Consider the following 21,183-nt stretch of genomic DNA (forward strand, 5'->3'; position numbering starts at 1 on the left):
CCCTAGCCAAGTTTAGATTTAGTTAATGTCGTATGTAGGTGCTTTGACCGTGGTTGGTTAAACATGGGAGAATCACACTATTAAGTGCATGATTGTGTATATGTGTATATAATCATAATTACATAATAATACAAAGTTGACTCAAACTTATCTGGTAATTTCCAGGTTTCCCTATCCAGCATGCATGGCAGACAATACTTTTATTATGTTAACACAAACGCCTGCTGTAAATGCATTTACGTTTACATGGTTATATTTCGCGGTAGGGAGAAATGGAGTGTTCGCGGTGGGTTTAAGTTCGCGTTGGAAACAATAGTAGTGCTACAGGTTATAGGTTAGGGCAAAAAGTTTCGTCGTGGTTTTAAGTTTGCGCTGAAGAACATAAAACCACCGCAACATTTCTACATTTACAGCCACTCGTGAAGTGTAAGAATAATGTGAATGATATCATTCTAATGTGTACCATGTGTCTCTATATTCCAGGAGGAGACTCGCCTGCTGAGAATTAAGTTGAAGGACAGTGAGATGGCATCTGACCAGGATAGGTTCCTCAGGAATAAGGTAAGTATCTTCACTTTTCACAACAGTCTTACTAGAATACTTTGGTTAGGCCACACCAATTCATTTTCATGTCCACACCAAAAAATCTTTTTTGAATGCTAGATTGGAAAAATGACATGAAAACAGAATCTCAGAGGAATGTTTTTACTTTGGCGCACACAGTTTCAGGGAGTGAACAGGGTCAAGTTTTCACCCAAGCCTTCTGTTTTCATGATTTTTTTTGCTAAAGTTACAATTAAAAATCTGTTAACCAAGAAGTGAAATTAATGTGGCCTTAGCGACATCCTCTTTGCTGGGATCAAAAACCAAAAATTTTCACTGAACTTTAACTTCACTGTGGCGGCAAGTGATTTACAGAATGGATGTGTGAAGGAATCATGAATAATTACAATAGGTTTTTCACGGTGATGATAAGTTTATGGTACAGAGGTGACTGTGAAAACAGTGAACATAAAGTTACAGTCCGAGACGGTGAAAAAAACAAAAATTGCAGCAGTAACTTGCCACACTTATCGATAAGAGTACACTGGCCGAATAGCAGTATCTGTTCTGGACTCAATACACATTAAGTCTTTACATGGATCAACGGGGCATTTCATTTATCTGCATTTATCTATTGACTGTGCTGCATTGTACTGTAAATCACTTTGATATAGCCGCAGGAAAATGTAGCGGTTGGGGAAAATGGAGTAGGCCACGGCACTTAATTTTAACATTGGGAACAAACATTACCGTCTCAAATATTAGTGATCAAATACTTGCGATAATGAAATTTTAGCTGTTGACTAGTGACCGTTAAATCAGCTGAAATTAAGTTACAGTTAACAAATCAAGAATTACAGTATATGCTGCTTTCTCTGTTATGGGTCTGTCCCTGGTGCTGAAAACACTATTGTTGTTGTTGTTGTCCACCTTGTAGTGTCTAGTGGCACATAGGTCAGGAATTTTCCGTGCTGTTTGTGTATCAGTCTACTGATTTGTACAGGGAGGGGTTGCTAGCCCTTCCCTTTGAATGTGATCAAGGCACCTTCTGAAACCTCCATTTAACGTCCCTTCTGAAAGATGGGCGATGATCTTCTCAGGGGTTGAACCAGGGTCTCCCAGGTACTAACTATAGTTGGACATACCTGTATCTGTATCTATATAGCCTGTACAACCGCCATTAAGCGTAACACACCAGCTTCGCAGGCACGTGGTGTGGCAGCAGCTGGTTATATTACGCTGAATGGTCTGTTACACCTAGTTTTCGCATATCTGACTGCAACCGTTCTTTAAAGCTATTTAGTGAAGATGCTCCTACAGTACCTGATGACAACAAGTTCCATTCTACTATGGTTCTTAGAAATACGAATTTTTGAACACATCAATCCTTGGCGGATATCTCTGGTACTTAAAAGCATGACTATTTCTAGACCTCTTCTGAGCTGGCATTAGATTCTTATCAGTCGGTACATCCACAAGTTTATTAGTCATTTTGTACATCATGCAAAGTCTGGACGTCGTTCTTCTGTATTCAAGTGACATCCATTGCAAACCTGCCACCTTTCTATAATACACATGAAGCTACCTATGCCAAGGCCCTTGAGTAGTTGCTAGACACAAGTTTGACTATATCTCTTAGTGGATTTGCATGGCTGAGAATCTGTGATGTTTCAGATGTCGGACGACCTGGCGCGGACGACCAAGGAGAATGCTCTGCTGGGCCAGCAGGTCGCCGAGCTGAGCAGACAACTGGACAGGGTAAGGGTTGCATAAAGGAACTCGTTACTGTACAGATATTCCATTATAAGGCCACACCAATTTAATTTGTTTCTTCTCGGAATAGCCTGTCCTGTTTTTCCCATTTTGAAAAAAATTGGGTCGCTATTCTCATTCATAAATTCTAACTCCCAATTTTACTATCTGTTCAGTTGGAAAACTCAATAGCCACTAAAATAGATTATACAGGCTTGCACATGCCTAAAAGTGTGGTCACATTGATCATACATATTAAGTTATAATTTTTCATTTATTAAAACTATTTCTCAATATCAATCCATATATTACATGGCAAAAGGTAGTTTTGTTACTGAAATAATCATTATAGTACTGGATCAAAGAAAGGGGTGCATTTGCATAAAATGAGCCATACAAAGCTGAAACTTGTCGTGTGAATAATCCTCTTATTCTTTATGTTCTGTAAACCCTTATCTTCACCCCAGACTATTTGCAAAATATTTCAATTTTTTTTCCGCCCTGTGCCTCCAATTTTTTTTCTGAAAAAATCCAAGAAGCAACAAATTAAATTGGTGTGGCCTAACGAGAAAGAAACTGTTCTTCAACTCAAGGAATTTTACTCACCAACTTATTAGATGACCTTTCATGCTAGTTATCTTATTCAGATAGTACAATTATTGTGCAAATACATATCAGGTCTAGACTATAACCTGTTGAAGTTCGAGACTCTTCAAAATCAGCTTCTGAATCTTTTGAAGTCTTTTTTTATGCCTAATTTGTAGGAGTGTCGCCTCCAAGAAGACAAGGAGACCTTGGAGTTCCAGGAAAAGCACATTTTTCAACACCTCAATCCTGGGGTGATAACTCCCTCCGGTTCTTGTTCTTTTCTAGGCAGTCAGCATTCATGAGTCTCAGAACATAAGAAAATCACCCTCCTAAAAGCAGGACCCCTATCGCTCGATTCGTCGTTGGCTCGCTCGCGTAGGGGCCCTGCTCTTCAGCGACCGTAGACACGGTTCTGGCGCCGTCGCCACCAAAACAGCTTCAGCCAATCATAGGGTTTGCTAAACCTCATCTCAAGCAAAAGCGCAAAGGACGCTGGGAAGCTATCAACCAATCAGGTTACGTCTCACATCGTTCAGAACAAATTAACCGCCAAATAAGAATAGCTCATTATTTATTCATGTGCAACTGTCAGTAACGGCGCCAGAACCGTGTGTACCGTTGCTGAAGAGCAGGGCCCCTACACTAGCGAGCCAACGAATCGAGCAATAGGGGTCCTGCTCTTAGGAGGGTGAAGAAAATATGGTGTTAAACAAGTGACATTTAAATGTATATACTATTGTTTAACTGTAGGAGCGCAGCCTCCGTGATGAAAAGGAAACCCGTGAGGCCTCCAAGACAATGGAGGTGATGTCCCTTCAGGACAACGAACGTCAGCTCAAGTTCGAGATAGAGACTCTCCGCAACCAGCTGGAGGAAGAGAGGTCAAAGGTCAGGAACTACATGGACCAGGTGAGGATGTTTGTTTGTTTGTTTGTTTGTTTGTTTTACATAACCGGTAAACCGCCCTAAGGCACAGGACCAGGTGAGAACATGTCGGTCATTTGAAATTTCATTTGACAAATTTTTTCGGTATTTTTATTTTCAGCAGCCTCTACAATGTGCTTTGAAATATCATGAAACGTCCCTCGATTTCATTAAGGCTACATTGTTAATATCTGCAAGTGTAAAGACTGTCAAAAACTACTACCTACCTATAGTTATGGAAAGTGGAGCATCAACAGATACCAATTATGCAAATAAATTCCTAATTTGCATAATTAATGCAAAAACACCATAATTCATCTAATTGGAAAATTACAGGACTGTCAATATTGCAACATGTGTAAGTAAGATAAAGGTGTTTATGACCAGGCACTACTGTTATAAATTCCTTCATGAACCAAACTGTATCATCTGATTCTCCGTCTCTATGGTGCGTTGTTCAGTAAAAGTTGGGACGTCTGTGAGACTTGAGGGTGCCACGGCTAAGAGCCAGCTGAGGGAGCTGGAAGGCAGACATTATACTACAGTTCTACTGTAGCTTTAACAATACCATACTGTTCCCTTATGTTCAGGTGCGTGTTCCGAAAGAGTTTGGGACGTCTGCGTCTAAAAGGCGCCACTGCTAAGAGCGAGCTCCGTGAACTGGAAGGCGGACATTATACTATACAAGTCATGTACCATGATTACAGTTTAGTTAGTAACAATGTTGTTCCCCTGTGTGTAGGTGCGTGTTCAGGAAGAGTTGGGGACATCTGTGCGTCTTGAGGGCGCCACGGCTAAGAGCCAGCTGCGTGAGCTGGAAGGCATCCACACGTCGACGAACGTGGAAAACTCTCAGCTGCGGCGCGACAAGGCACTGCTCGTGGATCACGTAGCTGAGTTACAGAAACAGGTAATATTTTTTTTAACCTTCTCCCAGCTGCCTTACCCTGCAATCAATAGAGAATTGGTAGCCAAATGGCTACTTCAGTGTGCTAAAGGTTAAACACAACAGCTTGAAGAATATTGTTGATAAGACACTAGAACGAGGCATTGCTCGTGGACCACGTCGCAGAGCTACAAAAACAGGTAGAAATCTTTTTTTAATGGGTTTGATATGCAAGGCCATAGTTGACAACTTCCAGGCATTGAACTAAGTTAATGGAAGATGATTATGCTAGGAGATAGTGATGAACATTGGTTTTGAAGGCTTGCAGGTTGTATATTACCAATTGTAGCCAGTAGAAGAAGCTTACACAGTATCTCTCACTGTCAGGGGCTGATGCCCCCCCCCTCAAGGGCTGATGCCCCCCCCCCCCCCCCCAACTCAGCTAGGAGCATGAGTTTAAGCGCTAAACGAATTTACAGTTTTTTTTAATCAAGATTGAGTGTGAGTGAATGAATGAATGGGAATGAGTGAGTGAATGAATGAGAGTGAGTGAATTTGAATGAGTGAGTGAGTGAATAAGTACTTGGCATCGTGTTGCGCAGTTGGTAGGTTGTTACGAGAGGTCCCAGGTTTGAAATCCCGATATACCCCGATGTTGTGCCCTTGGGAAAGGCACTTTACACAACTTTCCTCACTCCACCAAGGTGTGAATGGGTACCTGACTTCGGTAGGGGAAGGTCGTATTGAGGTCACCTGCTGGCGCCGAATGGCAGCCGCCCAGACCCTTGCGACAGTTCCACAAAGTGCATATGTGGAGCAATCTGTTGTGTATTATGTGATTGTAAACCCTGCAGCATTTCAGCACTGGCTGCCATTGCATGGGTAATTTCTGACCAATAAACCATTATTACTATTACTATCTAACTAGTAAATGAGTAAGTTGAACAAGATACTTTTACTAAATTAAGTCTTGATTTTCCCCGCCTTGTTCCTTAGATGACCCTGAAGGAGGATGAGATCCTGAGGCTGAGGAACCACATCCACACCCTGCAGGGCGATGTGGATCGCGTGCGTTCAGCCACGCTGCTCGAGAGCTCCATCCAGGCACAGAAGTGGGACGAACTCCAGCGACTCACGCGCAGTCTCAGCGCACGCTCTCTCAGTCCTGACAGATACTGAAAATGTAGTTTTATTTAATGATAAGCCACACGGTCCACACCAATTTATTTTTTTTGGTCATCTGAGTGTCATTTTTAAGGAAAAGGATATTAGGAAGAAAACAGAGGCCCTGAAACTGTGTGTACCAAGGTACAGAGTGACTTTCCTCTCAGAAGACTGTTTTCATGTTGATATTTCAGTTGAGCTTTAATTTTTGTTTAAATCCAAGAGCCAACGAATCAAGTTGGTGTGCATTTGTGTTTGTAATTTGTTTTGTATATTGTGGTAAAAAAGGTAGTCCCGTTCTAAGCCTTTTAGAGGCTAATGGGGCAGCAGATTGCTATTCACTGTGCCTAAAGCCCGTCTCACTGGACCTGTGGCACGCTGGCAGCCTCGCTGCATCCTAAATTGAATTTGTGCTACCCTTGACTTCATATTGGGAATATTATGCAAAATATAAAAGTATGACTAAAAGGACAACAAAACACACAAAGCGTAAGAAGATTTGTTTTTTACAGAGCACTCTCTCAAATCGCTCGGTCGCCAACATGTCTTGTGTCTAGTGAGTTGGGGGCTTAAGATGACCACTTCACTCAGTCACTCACTCGGTCACTCATGAAATGTTTTAAGAAGGATGTCTAAGAGATTCAGCCTGGAAACCATTCTCAGTAATCATTTTGCTTGAAGTGAAAAAAAGATTGAGCCAGCGGTTACTACAGAGGATGGAACCCGGGCTATAAGAGGTTATTATCACGGTTTTCTCAGTATTAAGTATACACTGCAAACTTGAACAAAGTATTTTATACCTTTACTAATAACCCCTCTGTCAGCATTACCTTATAAGTCTTACCAACATTTTAATGTCATTCCTAGAGAGGACATTTTAACCTTTCATTGTGATTGAAGAAAACAACAGTTTTTTTTAAATATTTCATAGGATATTCGAGATTTCTTTTTACACAACCAGTAAGTATCACCTGCTGACGTTTCGGTGTCTGTCAGACATCTTCCCCCGAGCTTCTGACTGGAGTACTGCTTCTCACCACTATAAGTAGGGAGCAGGCGAGACTTACTGGGTTTTTTTAAGGAATCTCCAATATCCTAAATATGTTCTACCAACCTGATGAAATTATTTTCGGAAGTTCTTTGTAACAGTTTTAGATTTTTATCCCAAGGGCAACATCCCTTTTTATCACTTAAGACTTGTAGAAAAAATCATACCAAAGGATTTTCATGTCGTAGTTTAGATTTGTTGTATACATGTAGTTGTGATTTGTTGTGTTTTGATATTTGACATGCATGTTTGCTGCTTTTAGTGTGGACCAAGTGGTGAGCTAACTTTATATCTAGTCAGTGTAGATGCCTTTTTTGAAAATAATTTGATAACATTATCTTGTGTAATAAATTTAGGCAAAAGATGACAGAACGAAATATTGCTAAGAGTTACTTGATTAATAATTGATTAATTGATTATGTGTAAGACTTGTTCAAATTGGGTTGCTAAAGACCAACTTTTCTTTAGAATATTGAACAATGGGAATAACCCAAGTAATTGAAGACTCTGCTAGTTGGAGACAGTTGATTTTTTTTATTCAAGAAAACACCCATGAAAACGAGACGATGCTTCACATGTGGTGCTAAACAGTGGTGAAATGAATGTGGTGTATCTTAGAGTAGATATTGTATCAATAAAACTGTTTACGCATGATACTATAGCTATTTTCATACAATATTTAAGACATTGTTCCATCTAAAGGCTACAAAAAGCCACTATCAAGCAGGTATTTCACTGGAGTACAGTACGTTGGCGGCATTGCTGCATCCTAAATCACATTTGTGTGTTACCCTTGACTTTATTATGGCAATATCATACAAAACGTATTACTAAAAAGACAACAAAATACAAAAAGCGTAAAAAGGTTTGTTTCTATCGATGATATCGATAGAGCGCTCTGTCAATTTGCTTTGTCGCAGTGAGGTCGCTAACATGCCGAAGCTTCAGTGAGTTACACGCTTTACACTGTACAATTATGATGACAAGTAGAATATGTCCAACTTAAGGAAATTATTGACTTTAAAAGGTGAACAATTTGGTGATTTTCTTATTTTTTCTTACATTACCGACAATAATGTCGAAGCTTGTAGAAAATTTTATTGCAGAAGAAAGAATTTGCAACATTATGATATGCATGTAGTAATGACTATGCTGATATTTGAATGTATATTTTTGAGAGATAATGATTTTTGAATAAAGCTATTACAAACATTCTTATCTAAGACTGAAACTAGAGCGTCACTTCTAATTATAAACGTACGAGTGTCTATTACATGTAGCACTCGAACAAAGGACTGATGTTTAAAAAGAGACTCTGGATTGAATATACATTGGGATTTACAATTAGAAAATTGGTTGGATTCCCTCAACTGTGCATGGCGTCGCAGTGTTTGGCCAAGAACCCAGAGGTCCTAGGTTCGAATCCGGGGTCCCCGATTTTTCCCGTCGATGTTGAATCCTTGCAAAGGGCACTTAACACGACTTTCCTCACTTCACTCAATGATTCTCAGCTATAGCAGCCTGCCTGAAACTGAGAATTCTCCAACAACAGCTTCTTGAGATACTTCAGAAAATGGAATTTCTCAGTGAGCTTCTTGACTCTTGTGTTGCCGATGTCGTTTTCGTACAGGTTAATTTTCTCCAGAATTGCAGCTTTTCAGCAATCGTGTGGTGCAATCGCTAGGAAGGTCCCAGGTTGGAAACTACTGCTATGCCCCGATGTTGTGCCCTTGGGAAAGGCGACTTTCCTCACTCCATCCAGGTGTTAATGGGTATCTGACTTCGGTTGGGAAGGTGGTATTTAGGTCACCTGGTGGCGCCGAATGGCGACAGTTCCCCAAAGTGCAAGTGAGGAGCAAAAATGTATCTGGCTGCCATTGCACGGGTAATTTCTGACCAATAAACCATTATTCTTATCAGTCTTGCAGATGTTAAAGGTGCCCTAAGCAATATTAGGGCACTGAAAGTCACATATTCAAAATCAATCTTTTTCTGATTTCTATCCATAGTAAATTCAGATAACACTATCCCATCGCATATCGACCATCATGGAGCAAAAATGCAATGTCGTTGTGTGGTGGGAACTCATTGAAAATCTGAGCACTTGGAGGCCAGCCATCATTTAAAATCTTCCGAACATGCACGATTCTGACCGATAAGTCCCGAACGCTTCCGAAGAAATAATCACGTGGTCATGGCTCAATGTGCTTGGGCATTGTGACGTCACGCGGCCAGAAGTTACCGAAAATTGTCGACAGGAAACGGTTACGGCTGGATTCTGGGCTGATTTTTGGGGGGACCCAACAAATAAAATACTCCTTTTGTGGCTTGCTTCTGTGCTATTTTTAAACGCCCAAAGTATGAAATAATGATGCAGATGTGCTAATATGGGGAAGTAAATGTCAAATTCAACTTCACCAAACAGAATTGTTTTCCCCAGAATGTTTCAAGTTTTACCCCCTGAAATCGCTTAGGGCACCTTTAAGTTTCTCCCTGAAATGTATAGTCTAGATCTGTAGGTTCTGCTACAGCAAACTGGTAGTCAAGAAAGTATGCTTCGTACTCTGGGGGACCAAATTGGAACAACACCTGTCTGCAAAACAAACATAGGCGTCTGAGCATCTGATCTGGTGTGTGATTTATTCAATCTATTCATTCGTTATTTTACCAGACTGCACCATATCTAATATCCAAGTAGATGCAAGAACACAGCTCTATCTCAGGGTTTTCAGCCTGTTTTACAACATTTGAATATTTTAGTTCCCTTCTCTGGGTGAATGCAAATGATTAGAAACTGCAACAATTACTATAGGAAAGAGTACGAAATATTGCCAAAGCAGGCGTAAAACTCATAAATTTATTTTAAAAAACCCTCATAAATCCTTACATCTACTTGGAGACTACCAATAACTATGGGCTTTAGGAGCGAACATAAATAAATGTAGCATATTCATTAATTTATGATTTGAATATGACTCAAGAAAAAAACACAATAATAACAGAATATATTGATATTTCTACGCAATACAAGACATACATAGTAAATATAGACTACAGAAATCTAACTAGAAAGTATAAAAAAACGATGCCTTGGATATTTTTTTTTTACTTTCCTACATTGGCTATCATACGTCAAGTAACAAAACAAGCTGAAAACATAACGTCCTTGGCAGAGGTCATACAATGTAACTGTAAATACATACCCCTTAAATGCACTTGATGACTGACAGCCGGTCTTGTTTCCAAGTACACGGTCATCCCTGGCCAATTCACTTGAAGGAAGTAGCGAAAGGATGACCATGGAAACAACCAAAAAGTACCAACCACTTGCCATGCTGCTCTAGCACTGATCATGAAGTCACAGAAAATGGACTACTGCAAATGCAGAAATGTTTGCGGTGGTTTTATGTTCGTGGCGACCGTTGCACCGCGAATTTAAGCCACCGCAAACATTTCTATCCAATACTGTAGCAGTATGTGACTACAGCGCTGCCGCAAACTTAAAACCACCGCGAACACTCTATTTTCGCCTTAGCGTGAAATAAATAAAAAACATGCGAAGTTTAATGCATTAAATTTTACAGTACACTGAAAAGTTGGACTGCTTCATGTCTGCATTGTTGGTAGGGGGAGTTTCATTTTACAAATTGATAGAAAAAAATGGGTAAAAAACGGAGATGTAAGAAAGATGGCAAGAGAAATGTGTGGATTGGCAAAGAGGTTTAATTGTTTTACAATTAGTATAATGTTGTTAAATTGGTAAAGTATTCACGTACCCCTACTGGATTTCATAGAACCGTTTAATACAGGGTCAGACAATTTAAGCTTGATGATTAAGTCATCAATATTTCAACCAATGGTTTGCCTATCACAAAAATAGGCCACGTAACAAGCCTCAATGAATATGCATATTTCTTTGAGTGGACCAAACCTTTTGGATCTACCTTGCAAAATTTGACTGTGGTATGCCTATACCAGTGGTATCTATCACAAGAAAGAGCCATGTGACAAGCCTCAATTAATATGCATATTTCTCTGAGTGGACCGAACTTCTTGCAAAGTTTGGTGGCCTTGTGTTGGACCAGAGAATGATGGGATGGAAAATACCATGTTACGGGTATCATAGACAAAGATAAAATTAAACTAGGAAATTAAAGAGAATACTAGTAGTGGAAAATGGTGTTGCCAAGCAGAGGAGGTTTGTACAACCCACTGGATTGTTGCAACAGGTGTCTATGATAGAAAATGCTTTATTTAAAAATTTCGGCATCTTTAAAGAAATCCTGATTAGCCTTCAAATAGATAGAACAGATTTAAGAAGAGACAACACTTTTTTCGGCTATGAATATCGACTAGTATTTTTTGTTCAAAAAGCATCTTAGAACAAAGACAGATAATATGCCTTAAAAAGTATAAAATTAATCAAATTTGGTCAAATATGCCTGTCAAAAACTTGTTGCCATAGCAACACCAAAAACGATGAACTTACTTTATTGATTTGAAACTTTTGTCAGGGACGTCGACATTTTATGAAAGTCACCAAGTTTGGTGGCTCTCGCGTAAGCTGTTCTTTAGTTATGCAACATGAAATTTGGCGTGAGCTTCAACAACCCCCTCCTGGTCTAAATAGGAATAGCTCAAGACGTGGTCCTTCTGATCTTTTTGCATGAATTATGATAATGAACGGGGATTTTTCAAACCTAAACATGCCATCGATGAAGCAATGTACGGAAAACTATCAGCGATAAAAGTGAAAAGGGAGATTTTACATTTTGAGGTCATTTTTGACCCCGTTCAGTCATTTCAGTCGCAAAAATAGGTTCGGGATGAGGGTTAACGAACTCAGTATAGGCTATACTCAGCCTGAACGTTGTACCAATAATGGTCCTGCGTGGATCGTGCAATTGGCATGGTGTATGTTGTAACCACCATGTGCCTATTCAATCTTCCACTGGTCTATCAGAAGCATGGAAGAAGCATGACGTATAAGTAGTGTGCCAGCTCTGGTCGTACCAAATAGACACGCGTGACTATAGTCCAAAGTCATCCGGTCATCCAGCGTTATTCTTGCGCACTATGGCATAGATGCCACGCACGGTACCAGAGCACAGATTGGCTGGAAAAAGCTCAGCGGCAGAGCTAAGGTCTTGCTGAATGCGTTAATGCCGGCCGTACATTTCCAGTTGTTGGACTTTGCCTTGTGCCTTACCCTGCCGTTACCATTCTTTTGAGAAAGTTGCTACGATTAGCAAACCGACAGGCGTACTCACCTGTTAAGTCTTGCCAGTGCTGTGTTGTCCGCGTCTCTGATAAGCGACTAAGAAAAAGTGACTGTAATTATGACACCGTGGGTTTCGTCTTCAGGCTGGAAGGTAGAGAATAACGTTCCCCGCTCACCGCTGGCACCTGCGAAAGAGGAAGTCCCGAAGCAGGTGTTGCCAGACCTTTGTATCGCGCGGGGAAGTCTGGGAAGGAGGCTTCCACTGAGCTATATTTGTGCAGAACTTTGACTTTCGAAACCAACCTGATGACGTTTTCCTGAAGCTTTCGGCCCAATACCTCAGACGCTTATTGATCTAAATATTGAATTAAACGTTGCTTTTAATGCAGAAAAAATTGGAAACATCCGCCGGTATTATATATATAAGTCTGAGAACAAAGCGGCTATCCGCAATCACAAAGGCAGTGCCCTTCGGAATGTCACTTTGCGCAACTTTCCCCACTCTACTCTGATGTAAAAGTGGGCCATTGTTCTCGGTAACGTGGCACTGTAAAAATTAGTTATGAAAGATTTAAGTGCAGTGCGACATCGTCCTTGTCTGTCCACGAACAAAACCTACAGACCCAGACAGACAGAGAGCCAGACAGACTGTCTATCTGTCTGTCTGGGTGTCTGTCTGTCTGACTCTCTGTCTGTCTGTCTGTCTGACTCTATGTCTGGCTCTCTGCCTGTGTGGCTCTCTAGCTCTGCCTGACTCTCGTTCTGTCGGACTCTCTGTCTTGCTGGATCTCTGCCTGTCTCTCTGTCTGTCCGGGTCTAGGTCTGCCTGACTCTCAGTCTGTCTGACTCTCTATCTGGTTCTGTATCTGCCTGGTTCTGTGTCTGTCTAGCTCTCTGCCTTGCTAGCTCTTTGCCTGACTACCTCTCTGTCTGTTTGACTCTCTATCTGCCTCTCTGTCTGGCTCCCTGTTTGTCTAAGTCTCTGTTTGTCTAGTCCTCTGTCTGTCTGACTATCTGCCTGTCTCTCCGTCTGTCTGGTTCTCTGTCTGTTTGCCTCTCCGTCTGTCTCATTCTCTGTCTGGATCTTTCTCGGTCTGACTCTCTGTCTGGCTCTCTGTCTGTCTGGCTATCTGTCTATCTGTCTGATTCTCTGTCTGTCTGGCTCTCTGTCTGGCCTTCTATCTGTCTGAATCTCTGTCTGTATCGATCTGTCTGTCTGACTCTCTGTCTGGTTCTCTGTCTGTTTGACTCTCCGTCTGTCTGGCTCTTTCTCTGTCTGACTCTCTATCTGGCCCTCAGTCTGTCTAGCTCTCTGTCGGGCAGGCCCTCTGTCTGTCTGACCCTCTGTCTGGCTCCCTGTCTGGCTAGGTATCTGTCTGTCTGTTTTTTTTTCGGTCTGTCTGACCCTCTGTCTGAATCTCTGTCTGGTTCTCTGTCTAGTTGGCTCTCCATCTGAATGGTTCTCTGTCGCTTCGGCTCCCTGGCCCTGGTCGGCTAACTCTCTGTCTGGCTATCTGTCTGGCTCCCTGTATGTCTGCTTTTTTTTAGTTTGTCTGACCCTCTGTCTGGTTCTCTGGCTGGCTGGCGTTCTGTCTGTCTGGATGTTTGTCTGCCTTACCCTCTGTCTGGCTCTCTGTCGGGCAGGCGCTCTGTCTGTCTGGTTCTGCATCTGGCTCCCTGTCGGGCTATAGGTATCTGTCTCTCTGGTTTTCTGTCTGTCACCCTGTCTGACTCTCCAGAACAACAAAATAGGAACTTGGTCATGATTTGAAACTAAATCAACAAAACGGCTCTCAATCTGTCTGGCTCTCTTTCGGGCAGGCCTTCTGTCTGTCTGAGTCTCTGTATGGCTCCCTGTCTGGCTAGGCGGTTTTTTGTCTATCTGACCCTCTGTATAACTCCTTTTTGGTTCTCCGTCAGGTTAGCGCTCTGTCTGTTGGCTCTCTGTCTGCCCGGCTCCCTTGACGGCTGGCTCTCTGTCTATCTGACTCTCTGTCTGGTTCTATGTCTAGCTAGGTATCTGTCTGTCTGGTTTTTAGTCTGTCTGACCCTCTGCCTGATCCTCCGTCTCGTTCTTTGTCAGGCTGGCTTTCTGTTTTTTTTGGCGACGCCTCAGGGGCGGAGCCTATTGTATAGTACTGCTTTCGGATAGCCAAATATTCTAGGATTTCCGCGAACGCATTCCCGAGGGAATTACTTTTTGGCAACGCCTTGCGGGTACGGCCTTTTCATAGCGGGGTCGAATTCTATTGGTTAGGGCATAGAAAAGGCGCTAGTTTGTATTCATTTTTGCAGCTGTTTATCGATGTTTGAAATAAACGTTCTGGATGTCGCAAAAATATAGATCCATATGTCACAGCTGTTTCTCAATGTCAGGATTATTAAATGAAAAAAAAAATAATATGCTTCACATGTAGCCAATGGATGAATCCGAGTTCTTTCAGCTACAGCTTGGAAGATTGAAGGATAAAGAAAGGACACAGCGACAAGGCTTTCCGTACACTGGGCACGGGGGACTTTTAAGACGGACTGACATTGACTATGTCATGAAACTGGCTATGCTAAAATCAGTCTCAACTGTGGTTCTCTACTCCTTCATAGACTGTACTCACTTGCCGTAAAAAGACATGTTTTTAGATTCTATCTTCTTATATATATATATATATATATATATATATATATATATATATATATATATATATATATATATATATATATATATATATATATATATATATAGACATACCTCTTGACAATTGTCTGCTAACTCCACAGAATGCTTGTTACTTAATCTTTCTGCGACTGGCTTTGTAGTGGACTTCAGTTAAGAATAGCACAAAGGAAAACACCTTGTGGGGAATCATGGCACAATAACAAAGTACAATACACAACAACTGTGCAACATATTCTTATGAAGTTTTCACCATGTGTACCTCCACTCCGCGGGTTTGATTTGAACCGTCATAGGCAAGGTTAATTGCCTATGCACGATAAGTCGATATACTGTACATGTAAAATCAACTACTACATGTACAATATACATACTAAAATACACAATGGAATAGACAATACATGTTCGTTTAAGTCAGTCCGTGAACTCTTTGACTGGCGGCAGGTTTTCTCTGATCGTAGCAGAGCAGTCCATTGGCTGCACGTCGTGGCTCTGTTACTGCTGCCGTCCTTCTATCCGTCGACGACGCTGTCCTGGGTGTTGTGTCACTCAGACGAGTAGACGCGGACAAATGTGGCAGAAGTTTGTATCCATCCAACGAGAGGCAAATCTATATATCAATCACTAAAAACCTTGACTTTCCCCCATGATCACATGTACATTTGCCGTTTAGTAATGATGATAACCTTTATCGTACATTCATGCTCTATCACGGGCTAAGCACAGGCATATAGTCACTCACTATGCTAATATACTAACGACGACAACAATGAACCATTACAAAACCACCCAAGTAGATTTGCCACCGTCGATGTACGGCTGTTGATGTTTTACAATTTGATGGTCGTCTCAGCTAATCTACGCTGTAAGATGTTCATCGCAGGAGCTGCTGTAGAGAAGACACAAATAAAGACTGAAGATTGATATTGTAATATTTAGAAAATTATCTTGCGGCCTTTCTTGCCAATTGGTTGCAGACAGACAACACCGTAAAATTGATCAAGTAGGTTGAGTATACGAGGGAGTGGTCAGCGGATATTTACATTCCATTTCAGCAAGCAAAGAAAATTCAGGTATAGAGAATGATTAAACTCGTCTAACTCGAAGCGGTTCATCAATATATACATAAATGTCATCTCGTACCTAGGTTTTTAACAATGCACTAAAACTTGTGAATGGTGAAGGGTTAAATACCTAGTTAAATAGTAAATACCTCCCCTCTCGGAAGAGAATAAAGCAAAATAAAGCACATATACCTAAACGTTCTGTTGCAGATGCTCTTGTACTATCCTTCCCCTGTGTACAAATAACGAAGCAACCCTTAGGAATGCAATTCGTTGATGAACACTGAATTAATAACATATAAAGTTTATATTGCAAACCTTTTTTAAATTATCTGATTCGGAAAATATAACTACATCGTCTGCATATAACAAGCACGATTCGAATAGATTATGTAGAGATGGTAGTATGCATTCAACATTGTCGAGCACGTCAACAAGGTCATTAATGAATTAACTAAACAGCGTAGGGCTTAGATTGCAGCCCTATCTAGCACCTTTTTCGGTAACAGAAGGTGGCGCTGGGCCAGACGAGGTTTTAACGCACGTCTGAGGTTTGTTGTACATACATTTGATAAGCTTGTAAAAGTTCCCCCCTATCCCTGACTTTGTAAGTTTCGTAAGTTACTTAACAATTTCTGAAAACCCCAGGTATATTTTTACAAAAGCGGTGTCCTCCCCTACTGGCTAACAGACAAATTCCTCACTAAGCAAGGCCATATGTTCCTAGTGTGGGCTACATAAACAACAGGTTTACAAGAAATACAATTGGGAAAGCAACAAAAGACATGAGAACGCTGGGGTGAGAAAACATCACAAGATGATGTCACAAGTGACGCTCGGCAGTCGTGAAGGCAAGACTGGAAGAAATCTCTCGAACTACATAAAAACTTCAAGGCAAACATTGGGATGCATTCACCTCGAGATAAAGAAAATATGACTGGATAACGAGTCTACGGTCTTTGGCCGCATGAGGACCACCCAAAGCCCAGAAGATAGCGGGGTCGAATTCTATTGGTTAGGGCATAGAAAAGGCGCTAGTTTGTATTCACTGTTATAGTGGCAATCCTGGGGTGGCTATGACAAGTCAGACTTCATACTTGTAGAGTTTGTTGTCAAAAACTACCTTTCTCCATCTTTTTGTCTTCTGGACAACCGGGAGATAGTGGAATGGTTGCGAGCGGTCAAATGGAATGAATGATTTATTGCACAACAATTGCATCAGTGACAATGTATGGCAAATTACAGACAACATAGGTAACAATCTAGTTCTATACATGTATAAGAATATACTACTTACTATAATACTATATCCAGTGTGATCTATGGCCATTGCAACATGGAACTAATACAGACTAAGGGTTGTTTTTCTAGGCTAATTGTAATCTAAAGAAATTTCTAATTACTATAACGCTACATCAAATGCAATCTACTTTAATTACAACGTGGAGCTATATCTACATTACAGACATTGTGTTGCGTGTTTCTAGTCTAATTTGCGACTTTCAATTTGTCAATTCTCATTCAGGAATGGTACAGTTTCGTTTTTGCATAGCGTGGTAGATATATTGGCCTAGGTGGATAGATATGGAATCTGGACATGACATAAGTACATTAAATGTATCGCTATCTGTGTAAGGTAGGGTAATATTTGACTTACATGTTATTGATTGCATAAGCACTTGTCTTTCAGCATTATATGTAGGACATGTTATAAGAAAGTGGTACTCGTCTTCAATACTATCTTGGCATGAAGGACAACGTCTCTGGTCTGCCCATATATTGCGATGGCGACCTTTTTCAATTTCCAGGCAATGTGCACTTATTCTCAGTTTGGTTATGTTGGTCACAAAATTTTTATTTTGGATAGACAATAGGTAGTTTTCTATACTAAATTGAGTTTTAATTTTAGAGTACGCTTTAAGTTTATTATTACTGTTTATTTTTTGTCTCCAATCAGAGAGGAATGTGTCCTTCATGCGTTCCTTGAATAAGTTTCCGAAATATTTGGCATCAACATTAGGATTGAGCCAGATATTTCGGAAACCATGTCTAGATAACATATCTTGGACATGAACAGCCCAATCTTGATCTTCTTCAACGGCTACATCATAAGCTTTTCTCACGATTCTGTCATTAGGCAAGTTGTTAAGTCTAAGCCAATATTTGATAAGGTGGGTTTGGGTGTCAATGTATAAAGGGAACGCACCTAGTTCTCCTCTTACGGCGGCGTTAGTTGAACTTCTGGGAACACGGAGTAAAATTTTGTAGTAGTTTAGGAGAACTTGTTCTAATTCAGGAACTTCATACGATATTTTTGGCTGTTCTACCAATATGTTTTGATTTCTTAATATGTGCGAATTTTTAATTATGTCAAGCTTATCATTGTATTTTTTCAGACGGACGAGTATAGGGCGGGTAGAGCAAGGGTCACTTTTCTTTCCAATACGATTTGTTTTGAGCTCTGGCTCGGGGGTGTTCCCCCGGAGAATAGCTGTATAGAAGTTCTCGTAATTCTGGTAGATGAGGATAAGTTTTCTCGGTCAGAATTTTTATCTCCATGAAAAATGGAGATATTGTTTCGGGTGTGTCTGTGTGTCTGTGTGTCTGTCTGTTTGTCTGTCTGCTTGTTTGTTTCCGGACTACTGTAGTCAGCATAACTCAAGAACCTCCTGATGGATTACGATGATATTTGGTATGTGGGCAGGTGTTATGAAGCCGAAATTCAAGGTGGATTTTGAGCCCCCTGGTATGTGACCTTGGTACTGCAGCAGAAATTCCATTTTTGTATCTCTTGTATAGCTTGTGGTGTAATGAAGACGTGGTGTGGGGTTGGGCCCCCTAGCAGCTTGCTCTGGAACTGCAGGGGCGTTATCGTGAAAATCTTCTAAGGAGAATAACTGAACAAAGGAACAACGGATTTCCATGATATTCAGTATACAGGTAGCTTAGACAGAGATGTACACAATGAAGTGCAAATTATGTTAATAAGGACTTGATTTGCATGGCGAATGAGGAAAATCTATATTTTGAAATGTTTTCCATTATCAGACTTAAGTACATGTAACATCTGCTGGATACAAAACGCTCTGCACATTTCATATTCTCTTTAAGCCTCGCTGCATACAAATCTAGGGAACATTTTCTCATGTCAAACCCTTGTAACGTACACTTTATATCACCATTTTTGCTCATTTGTTACATAATCCATCCAAGCGATCTGAAGCGGTACTACAGACAACACTCTTAAAGGATTTGTTTTCCAACCATCGGAAATTCAAGGTTCAATACCAAATATGACAAAATTACGTTACATGTAATGCTACCGACGTCATTTCAGAATAAAGCTTTCTTCAAATGTGACGGTATTATCGATCCTTTGATATTGATTCAGTACCATTCTCTGTGGAAAGTAGTGCCGAGTTGCCATAACGGTTATGGTGTTTGGCCCAGAGCCCAGAGGTCCAGGGTCCGACTCCCCTGATAAGCCACCGATGTTGTGCCCTTGGGAAGGCACTTTACACCACAGTGCTTTCTTCTGCAGTTTCATAATTTTTTTACCAAGAACATTAAAAAAACACAAAACAACGTCTCAACTCGTTCATCACGACTCGCGCCCTTACACGACCGATCCCTCCCGTAACCCCAGGAGGAACTATACTGCAAGTTGCCACCAGCCATAAACGCCTCGGCGTTACCCTCACAAATACCCTTTTCTGATCAAACGATATCGACATCATCTCTACCAAGGCTAGACGATCTTCTGGATTGCTATGTGCTATAAGGAAGACGATATCGAAAGACCTACTTCTCACACTATACACAACAATGACAAGCCCAAACCTGGAGTATGCTAGCCCCCGTTGCATGCTTTCCCACTAGCGATTTTACAACTTATCGGGTCCAGTTTTTTAATTTTTTTTTGGCTGGGGGTCGTATCTGTCGTAACATCGGTTACAGGATGTCAAGCAGATACGGGGCGTCAAGCTGATACGGCCCCAGCCAAAAAAACTGGATCCGATAAGTTGAAAAAAACGCTTGTGGGAAAGCCTGCATCGGAGGCTAGAGTATGCAGACATTGTCTGGTCTGGTCTTAACTGAAAACACAAATAACTTCAAGTGGTAGATGTTGCGATCGGATGACGCATTTCTTTGCAGCGGCTGGCGTGGACAGTCCACCACTGGAGGTAACGTTACCAATTTTAGAATTTATTGAATGTATTCCTTTATAAAATGTTATAGTTTTATTGAGAGTCACTACGCTTGTGGAAGGATTGACATAACAGGGAATATCACCTATTCAAGGTGAGAACTCGGAGCAGGCTGTAAGGTTTGATCCACTCACACCTTTACTCTTTTCGATAATTGCGGTGGGGTCTTTAATGTGCCCGAGGTGTGGCTCTTTGGTTGAATTTGTTCAGATCGACAATTAACTTAACACTATATAAAGATACAAGTGCAGCTACTTTACTGTGGTCCTTATCAACAAACATACTAGTAACATGGCAAAACTGGTAGATACAGTCATTGAAATAGGTCGAGGATGTGTGAGACAACATTATACAGAGGTGGTCGGCTGTGTCAGCTGAATGTTTTGAAATTTTCAAAACATTGGGCTGTGCCGGGAGGTCGGTAATGGGTTGGGTGGTAGTTGGGAGTAGGTCGCTAGTGGTCAGGGTGTGTTTGGGGGTCAAATTAATCTAAAACTGGTCAGACTGCTCCAGACCTGTCGCCTCGGTTGGCTGGTGGTCGGGAGCCATGTTTTGCTATGTGTAACCGGGGCTTAACAGAAATACTCCTAACTTTCCCACGGTTCATTTGCATTTTGCTGCCAGCACAGTTATATGTTCCTCTTCTTACAACGTCGTTCAGATATCCCCTGATATATGTAGACCATCTGCAGATGCATAGTTGCTCCCTAAATGTAGAGATTATCTGTGTTTGTGCGATGGAAATTTTCATCATATTTGTCGTTGTGGGACACGCTTTTGCCTTTTTGGCAACGTTCTGGGGCGATGTCTTGCAACCGACATCCGTATGAACCTTTACAGGAATGCGTTACCAGCTCCATTGAAATGTGGATATATAAACGACAAGTCAACGTCATTTTTACATGCATAATTCTTAGAATAATAATGACTCTAGTTAGTATTTTTCGGGCGATCTTTCTTTTACATGGAACTGAAAGTAATTTTCATTACATATTTATTATTATATTATTCTTTATATAAGACACAAGAGGACAAAATGTCTGGGAAAAGTCGTTGCATAATGACTCACACCAAAATTTGCATATCTTCGTTCCCCAATAGATTAAAGCAAAAG

General features: G+C 41.0%; 1 protein-coding gene across 1 annotated transcript in view; it reads left to right on the forward strand.

Annotated features, from left to right (window-relative positions):
- The window catches only part of LOC136423849 (paramyosin-like), a 25,327-nt gene extending 18,924 nt beyond the window's left edge, over positions 1–6,403 (forward strand). Inside the window, exons 8-12 of the mRNA XM_066412209.1 lie at positions 484–561; positions 2,218–2,301; positions 3,634–3,792; positions 4,550–4,717; positions 5,690–6,403. Coding sequence (XP_066268306.1) covers positions 484–561; positions 2,218–2,301; positions 3,634–3,792; positions 4,550–4,717; positions 5,690–5,872 — 672 coding nt within the window. The 3' untranslated portion in view covers positions 5,873–6,403. The remainder of the gene's footprint in view (positions 1–483; positions 562–2,217; positions 2,302–3,633; positions 3,793–4,549; positions 4,718–5,689) is intronic.
- Positions 6,404–21,183: the final 14,780 nt, after the last annotated feature.

Source organism: Branchiostoma lanceolatum, chromosome 18 (genome assembly GCF_035083965.1).
Source record: "Branchiostoma lanceolatum isolate klBraLanc5 chromosome 18, klBraLanc5.hap2, whole genome shotgun sequence".
Taxonomy (NCBI): Eukaryota; Metazoa; Chordata; class Leptocardii; order Amphioxiformes; family Branchiostomatidae; genus Branchiostoma; species Branchiostoma lanceolatum.